At 40.6% G+C, this 9,106-nt stretch overlaps 1 protein-coding gene across 1 annotated transcript in view; it reads right to left on the bottom strand.

The window, feature by feature from the left end:
- Positions 1-6,732, bottom strand: part of znf326 (zinc finger protein 326) — a 25,786-nt gene extending 19,054 nt beyond the window's left edge. The window contains exons 1-7 of the mRNA XM_010768443.1: positions 6,259-6,732; positions 5,706-5,778; positions 5,438-5,513; positions 4,224-4,377; positions 4,056-4,116; positions 3,820-3,950; positions 2,048-2,137 (exon numbers count right to left, since the gene is read on the bottom strand). Coding sequence (XP_010766745.1) covers positions 2,048-2,137; positions 3,820-3,950; positions 4,056-4,116; positions 4,224-4,377; positions 5,438-5,513; positions 5,706-5,778; positions 6,259-6,678 — 1,005 coding nt within the window. The 5' untranslated portion in view covers positions 6,679-6,732. The remainder of the gene's footprint in view (positions 1-2,047; positions 2,138-3,819; positions 3,951-4,055; positions 4,117-4,223; positions 4,378-5,437; positions 5,514-5,705; positions 5,779-6,258) is intronic.
- Between the last annotated feature and the right edge of the window lie 2,374 nt (positions 6,733-9,106).

Genomic DNA, 9,106 nt, shown 5'->3' with positions numbered 1-9,106 from the left:
CGCCTTCTTCCTGGTTCTCTATATTCTATTTATATATCATGTATATGAAAGCAGTGCTGTTAGTATTAATAATTATATATAGTCTTTATATAAATATTCGAATAAATTGTATAAGTCCTATATGTATTCATCTTTTAGTCTATGTATAATGTGGTTTTTTTAATGTGTGATTTGCTTATGTATCTATTGTTGTTATGGGAAAAATTGAACATGTGCCTCTAAGACTCAAGACCAGACACATTTTTGAAATAAGTATTGAAGGGATGGATCGAGTTTGTCAACCCGTATAAATCAGACTTCAACTAAAAAACTCAATTTGTAATGTAACCCCCTGGTTCTCTGCTACACACAATTGTTTTTATTTTGTATTTATTTGTTTTTTTTTGTGTCTCTATCTTTTGAAGTTCGTTTGTCTGTATGCGTGATTCACATTATTTGCTTTGTATTATTTCAAAAAATGTAAGATGGTCTGTAACTGTTAATTTTTTTTTGTGCAAATAAAAAAGAAATATAAAAAAAGAAAATTACAGGCCTCTCTCATCTTTTTAAGTGGGAGAACTTGCACAATTGGTGGCTGACTAAATACTTTTTTGCCCCACTGTATATCTATGTAAACTGTATTCACCTACAAGGTGAATGCAGCTGGTAAAAGAAAAAGTGTTTGAATGTGTACATTAACAGGTTTATGATATAACTGCCGAGTGGATCTGACTTAAATTACATTAGACTCGAGTGTTTCGTCAACTTAATGTGTTGCTTAAAATAATACTTCTGCATACAGTATTTGACACTGTGAGTGTTGCACAGCCAGATATGGCTCAGCTGACTCAGATAAGGAAATATATGATATATTATGATGTGATATGAATGATCATGGGACATATCAACGCCTGCACTCACAGTGCTGTACGTAATGTTAATTTGATCCGGTTACTTATGTTGTGGCAGATATTTAAGTAAGCTTTCTTAACACTAATGTTATAATAGTCAGATTGCTCTGAAGATGGGAGGTGATATTCTATTAATTTTCACGTTCACACAGTTGGTGATTTTTGCTGGCCATCTTTCCTGCAACGGCAGTCTAAACTGTATTTCCTTTCTCCTGTAATATGAAAGCTTTAAACTCTGCACACTGAGCCCTGATTGGTCAGCAGGCGGTGCTTTCACTGAGTTGATCTCTTATCCTGGAACCTAACCTGCTCCGGACCAGGATAGCCGTTCAGCATAAGTTACCATGGAGATCCAGCCCGCTAAGAAGTGAACCAGCTTCGTAGGACCGGAAACCCAGAGTTTTCCCTGAAGTTAGCTCGCTAAGCGAAAATCCGGCTTCGTAGTACAGGCCTCAGATGTACCTTTACCCACACAAGGCTCAGCTACATAATAACTTACATGTTTTTCAGAACCAAGCTATTATGATATCATTTTACGACGAAAAGTGTTCTTTTGTTGCGATGCATCTTTTACATGGCTGGTATAAAATAGATCATCTGATCAGGTAATATAGCATCTGACTGGCCACAGGCTGTAAACCCCTCTTTAGAATAGCTTGTTATTTGCATTAGTAAACAGAGCCAGTTGATAACCGGTTTCTTTTGGACTCAATAGCAGATTACTGACTTGGTCAATATGAATATATTGCTTGTGCCAACATAATACCACATTGAAAATCTCAAATGATGTTAAACATAGCGATATTGTTAGCATGTTTGTTAAGATTAAGATTGTTAAGTATGTCCATGTCTCTTGGTCCAAAATCTAAACAAATCTTAAGAGTATCCCAGCAGTCTCTAGTGACATGTCATGTATACAAAATGGAAGGTGAGTGTTCATGCTTTTAACTTTAGGGGATTATTTCTGTAATTCATAAAATATTAGAATGATCTACTTAATTGAAGAAACAAAATAAGAATGCAAAGACGAGAAGGAGATATTTATCAATAATGTGTTCCCTGCATTTCTGGCCTCATTTCTTACTTCTTCACACATTTCTCCATGATGCCATTGGCTGAGTTGGAATAGTTTTGAAATGTTGTGTCTTGCAAAATACCTCCAGGAAGTTTTCAAACTGATGTTTCAGCTTCTTCATAATGATTTCTGCTTTGTCAAGGCAGGAAAGTCTCCGCTCCACCTGAAAATCCTTCAGTAAAAAAAGAAATCTGATCAGAATTATAATCATCACTTAAACTTGAAAAAAGACAAAGAGATTTTAGACAAAAAGAATTGTCAAAGCTGGGGTAGGCAGTTTATCGTTAGCATCATTGGCTAAAAAGCCCATAATAACTTTCGAGTATAGTGTAGTCCTAGTTTTACCATGTCACATGGTATGCCTGTACTGGCTTCCAATTCGGTTCAGAATTGATTTTAAACTATTTTTATTTGTTTTTAAAGCACTAAATGGGCTGGCTCCGGCCTATATACCTGAACTCCTCCAGCGCTACACCCCAGCCAGAGCTTTAAAGTCTGCTGACCAGCAGCTGGCCCTAGGCTCTGGAACACTCTGCCCCTCCATGTGAGGTCGACCCAGAACCTAGGGGTTTTTAAATCTACTCTCAAAACACACTTCTTCTCCCTGGCCTTCTAGTCAGAGCGGAGCACGACTCCTGACTATTCCCTGTGTTGTTTATATATCTGTTGTAATTTATTGTCTTTTATTGTGATTGTAGTAATGTGTTTTTATGTGATTGTAGTATTTATTACATGTACAGCACTTTGGCCTGACCAAAAATCGCTTTTAAATGTGCTTTATAAATAAACTTTGATTTGATTTGATGCCAGAATTTGAAGATACAGATCTCATCCTGCAGTTTTTCCTTCAGTCCTAAGCCCCTCCCGCCACACAAGCATGGTTATTCACAGTCATTCATCTCCAAAACAATAGTTATGTTACTGTCCGTTTTCTTTTGCAAATGTGTTGGTCTGTAACCTTTGAGATGACAGAACCTGCGTAGCGAGGCCTTCGCTAGCTAAAATCAATTAAAGTTTATTTATATAGCCCAATATCACAAATATACATTTGTCTCAGTGGACTTTACAGTTTGTACAGAATATGAATATGACACCCTCTGTCCTTGGACCTCCACATCGGACAAGGAAAAACTTCGAAAAGGGTACCCCCCCCCAGTTAATGGGGGAAAATGGAAAAAACCTTAAGGAGAGCAACAGAGGAGGGATCCCTCTCCCAGGACGGACAGACGTGCAATAGATGTTATAATACATTTACAACATAGGTAGTCCAAATGCTTGAAAATGCATGTGAGCAAAGTGTTAAGATTAAGAAAAAACATTGCTAATATTTTAGCTTTTTGCTAACTGTAGCAGTTCTGCCAACTGTAGCTTATTTGTAATCCTTGGGTATGGTGAGCCTTAAACTAAATTGTGAGCAAAATGTTCTTCTTTCTGTAAAATTATTTCGCAAATATTGTTTATTTCTCTTTTTGATAAAAAAAAATCTGTCTTCCTTTTAAGGGTTTGCTTTTTAATGTAGGCAGTGGTTGCACCAGTCTGTCGCAATCTGAAAGGACGTGCACATGCATTTCTAACCAAAATGACCTGTGAGTCGCAAACATCTTTCGTGGATTTCAGGCTAGATTTTCTAAAGCGTGAAGACCGAGTAAAGAGAAGATTCAGGAATTTAGTTTTCTCCCTGACCATTTAAATAAATAAATATCCTCCAAAGTTTAAATGCTTTCCTGATGATGCCTAAAATACACTGCCTATACCAGCTTTAAAAGTTATGCTACTGTACAGCAGTGCTACCGTACAGCAGTGCTACCGTACAGCAGTGCTACCGTACAGCAGTGCTACGTACAGCAGTGCTACCTTGGTGTTGACGAGGTGCTCCTGAGAGGTGATGTGAGCGTGCACTGAGGAAGCAGCTGTGGATAGGAAGACGCTGCAAGCTGCACAGTGGAACATTTCAATCTTTGTCATGTGGTCGTTTTCCTGCAGAGCTGACAAAACAAAGAACGGATTGTATTTAGACTTGAATTGTCTGGAATGGAAAATACTTTGATAAGAGATCGTGTGTCATTCGAAGTTGTTTGGAAGAGATTTACCTTGAAGTGCACTACTCTCTATGGTTCGGGTGCACTGATGGCTTTTATGCAGCATGACTTCCTACGGGCATAAAAAAACCTTCCATCACCAAGAAGACAAAATAATGATATTCACCAACATTTGATATAGGCAATAGGATGTATTTAGCCATACTATGTATTATTTACCTGTATGAAGGCTATGGTCACATCATCATAGTTATTGTGCTGCTGGATGTACTCCAGGATGTCCCAATGACTCTTGCTCTCCAAGTGATCCTCCAGCTCCAAGCCATTGATAAACTCAACGTCACAAAGGTCACAGGAGATGTCACAGGGGATACTAAAATAAAAATATAATGACATTTAGTATTGCTAAAAAACAGACCTTTAACAGCACAAAATACACATGTATATAATCTTATACAAGCTTAAAGTGACAACCATGTATACCAAACTAACAACCAAAACATTCTAACATTTAAGTCACATGTTAAAACCTCCATATCAGGTTTTAAAGCCGTTTCCAAAACAATCAAAGAGATTGTCCCTAAAGAACTGTCAGTCGTAGATCAGTTCAACACAGCTCTCGCATCATAATAAGTCATGCTCAATGGCAGTTTAGGATAAAGCTTTGCAACTACAGTGGCTAACATTCAAAGTACCAAAGCAAAAAGTCACAAAGTTTTAAACCAATTGGAATTAAAAGTGGTAATGGTAATGTTCTGTCAACTTGGTCATTTACCCAGGGTGTATACCCTATAACAAATGTGACACATTTTAGATACAATACACTTAGTTATTTAAGGAGTTCTGAACAAGACATTTTTTGGCAATTACATTGAATTTTTAGCTAGGGCTTGGATAAATGACCTAAAAAATACCATCATACTTTTAGGCTATGATGAGTGTTTTTTGTGTGTCTATGAGAGACAGCCATGGGAAAAAGCGAAAGCAGAGGCCAAAGCTCATGCCAGCTTAAAAAAATGACAAGACAATTTGTACTAGATGTTTGCGCTATTCATTTAAAACATCATACCTAGAGCAAGTTGTGTATATATGTAGTTGTGTATATTTTTATACATTGCCCAGCCCTAACTTTAGCTGATGACAGCCAAAAACAACTATCCTATCAGCGTAGGAATTAAGTTGTGTGCATTTCCTCCTCTTATGTTACTCCTAATACAGCAAAAGCTGACGCTGCACTGCCATATTTTTATGTTGGTTGAAAGGCTCTACATGTGTGCACTATTTTAGCCAAACTATGGCAGATGACAATATAAAACAAATTGAAAAATATATAACCATGTGATTTCTTGATGCTGCTGTTGCAGTGAGTGTGATGTAAATACTCTACGTGTAGCATATTTAAACAATCGTGCATCAGTATCCTTAGTTCTTACGTGTCCATTATCATTCTCAACTTCCTGATTCTTGGCACATCAGATGAAGGTGGAACGTGGTCCAATCCAGTAGAACCTTAGAAACAGAACAATTATGAGGTTACAGAGGAAATACATGCACACAACACGATAATGAAGTACTGTTTTGCTTATTCAAATTGGTTTCCAAACAAAACACCCCATAAGCTGATTCATGCAATTTAATTGGTTCGTCTGTATTGACTTCTCCTAAATTTACTTAAAATGGTGAGTCATATGACAAATGTACCTGTTCCCCTGGATTCCAACGGAAGTGGATAGTCCCTCTGTAGCCTGGGGGGGGATAATCTAACTTTGGTCATCTACACAGGAGAGAATGAGCTGTTATGGGTACCACAGTACCATGCAAAATAATAGAAAAGCACATCAAACATCATGTATGCTGTTTAAGTCTACAACTGGACCTGACACAAAAATGATTTATTGTCCACAACTACGATGTTGGAACATCTTCAGTTTAAGCCAAATGATAAAGCAGTGCTATTGTTGGATATCATTTATAGCAAGTAAGTTGTTAATATATTTAGAGTCACATTCCAATTCCAGTGTATAAATAAATTATAATAATAATAAAAAGTGAACTGCTCTTGAATGGACAATTATATAATCATTACATTAGTGCCATAAAACATTGACAATTATATAATTTCTTGCAATTATTACTGGGACAATATTTATTGCGTGACAAAAATAGATGGGCCTAAAGCCACAGAACACAAACTGCACAAATATCAACCTTCAGAAAACAAACATTGCAGGTTGTTCAGTTTTATTATTGATACCTCTCTCATGTATTCTGGGACTGTGATCCTCTCCTTCCCGTTGGTCCGCTGTTCTCCATAGGATGGAGGAAAGTGTTGGGTGGAGGAGTCTTGAATGAGCCGGTCAGGGCTGTCCACTCTGTGGTCCAGATGTCTTCTCATGGAGTCATAACCTGAAATGTCATGTGATTCAGTGCTGGGGCTATAAGCCTGTTGTTCAGGCAGCCTATGGTCAGGTAGTCTATGATCTGGACTGAGATCTCGACCCTCGCTGGGTCCAGTGTCAGGGCTCAAGTCCTGCATGTTGATGCCCACTGACTCAATGAAGGTTGAGGCAAAGCGGCGTTTTTTCAGGCAGTCTTGACCTGGAGACAAATGCTGATGTTCTAGTTGGTTGTCCTGATTCGGGGGTGAATGGTTACGGTTTTGGGCTTGTAGCATCTCGTGCTCAGAGTCTGACGAGACGGGATCGTAAGGATCATAAATCTCAGCCCTGGGGGAGAACAAAGAAGGGTTAGTGTGTTTGTTGAATGCAATTTACTATTAGCTAGATCAGGGGTGGCCAACCCGCGGCTCTCGAGCCGCATGCGGCTCTTTGCCTAGTTTCATGCGGCTCTTCAGTTCATATCGAGTTGTATATGTGTGAGTTTGGGGGAGAGACACTGACTCCTGACTAGTGTTGCACGGTGTACCGATACTTGAAAGGTATACCGCGATACCCTGCAGTTAAAAACGTTCGATTCCCTCCGTTTAATTACTATCGGTACTTTAAGAAATGACGGGGGAAAGTACTCCGGTGAGAAAGCGCCATTTTAATTTAAGGCCGTGTGTGTTCAGCACTCTGCTTCCAATCCCTGCACTGCAGCCGTGGCCTTGCAGTCCCGCCCCTCTCAAGCACGCTCAAGTGCCTCCCTCTGTCGTGCACGCGCTAGGCTGGCCAGAGCATGTGAGAAAACGAAAAGCAGCTGCAAGTGGGGAGTGCAACTGCCGGGCTGCGCCTCGGTTTGTTGGACAAAAAAGACGCCAGAAGCTAAATTTTGATGTATTTTAGCTAGTAATCTCTGACAGTGAGGGCAAGCCTACGGACACCACAAGGCCTGTCTGTAAGAAATGTATAAATTGTATTTAATACGAATTCTTGTCATTTATTTTATTTATTGTTNAGGTTAAATAAACTTTTTATTATTTGCTCAATTCAAAGGTCAAACGGGTGAGCGGGTGTCCTTCATGCAGAGCTTCTTCCCGCTCCACTCGACCATCCCCAGCTGATCTTCTTCATGGCTATTCCTCTGTTTTTTATCATCACTGGCGCTGTGGGGCGTCAACTTAATGTGCCTGGCCTGTCGTGACCTTCGTCGTCCTCCACTGGTGTAATCAGATGCCACAGCCTCTGCGTGCTTGCCTGTCGTGTGGGGAGAGGTATGCTTCGCTGGTGGTGCGACCCATCCTTTACTATCTACGGTAAGACCACACACATGATGAGGTGTCCTTAGAGATGTCAAGGCCTATTTTTGTTTTATTTTAGATGACTCTGGGGTGTAAGGTTGATAACACTGTCTATAATGGGGCCTTAGAGGTAATAGCAGCTAAAGGACATGACACCATATTCAGTTTGTGACTTACACGAGAGAGGTAGAGGATAGGTATAGTTTGAGAACCGGCTCGCGACTACAATATTTTTGTTTATATTCCAGTGGAACTGCTCTTAACAATCCCCGATAGTAATGATTCGTGACAGTGCTTGACAAAAGATCCATACAAAAAATGGGGTGGAAGCGTAGAGTCACTGTAAAACAGCGGCGACCGATTGCATACCGGGCTAGCTGGTTTTGCATTTCAGATGATCAGGAAATGTATCTAGATCTGGAAGAAGTCAACAATTTCCTCAATCGTCCTTTTTGTCTTGTGTTCTCAAAGTATTGTATCTGAAAGAGACACGGGCCTGATTTTGCATTTTATGGTTCTTCGGTTTACTTTATTAAAAAGCTGCCTAGATGTGTTACAATCGTCGTTGTATATCTTAAAAATGACTTTGAGCAGCGGAGGAGGAACCGAGAGAACAATCTTCGGACTGGAGTTTCAGGTGTCCCCTTGGGGTGCTGTAGAACATGCGCGGATGCATAAACCGCGTGGGGCGCTCCTTCCGGCTAGCGTTCCCCTTTCTTTGTGGATCCAAGGAGGTGGGGTACAGGTGGCCATGTTTGCGGTGTCTGCTGGTGGATTTACATCTCCTGGCGATCTCTCTAGTTGTTCCACGCGCTCCATCTTCCACCCTGTGCCCTGGTGTTCCTCCCTACGTTCACGTCATAGACCCTTCTGCACCCTGCATGTGTCTCAGAGAGTAACAGAAACCTCCCCGGGGACACTGAGGGGAGGAGGAGGAGAAGAAGAAAGAAGAGAAGGAAGAAGAGAGAAGAAGCGAAGAAGAAAGAAAGAAGAAGAACGAAAGGGGGAAGCAAGCAGTAGAAAGACTCAGAAAATCCGGTGGGTCAAGTTCGTGAGGATGGAGGAGAGGAAGAAGAAAAGTGCGGAGAAGAGGAGTTGGGTAGAAGCCAGCGGAAAAGAGAGATGAATTCCATGAAGGAGACGCCTTTGTGACCTTGTCATTCATCCAGGCCGTCCTCTCTCTCATCACCTCCCCTCATCATTCACCATGACCGATGGAGGGAGGTTTTTCATTCTGTTTGTGATGACGAGTCAGTACCGGACACGCTGGTCTTGGGCTGCGTGCGCCCAGCTGTAGTAACCTGCAAGCCGCTGCTCGTACCTGCAGGCCGACTGGGCCGGCTCGCCCAGTTGCTCAGCAACACGCTGAACTCCCCAATATCTCACAGGGTTACCTTAAAATGGTGTACTTAAGGTATCCTAT

The sequence above is a fragment of the Notothenia coriiceps genome, unplaced genomic scaffold (genome assembly GCF_000735185.1).
Source record: "Notothenia coriiceps isolate Sejong01 unplaced genomic scaffold, NC01 NC01_scaffold00000339, whole genome shotgun sequence".
Taxonomy (NCBI): Eukaryota; Metazoa; Chordata; class Actinopteri; order Perciformes; family Nototheniidae; genus Notothenia; species Notothenia coriiceps.
This window is presented reverse-complemented; position numbering and strand designations above follow the sequence as displayed.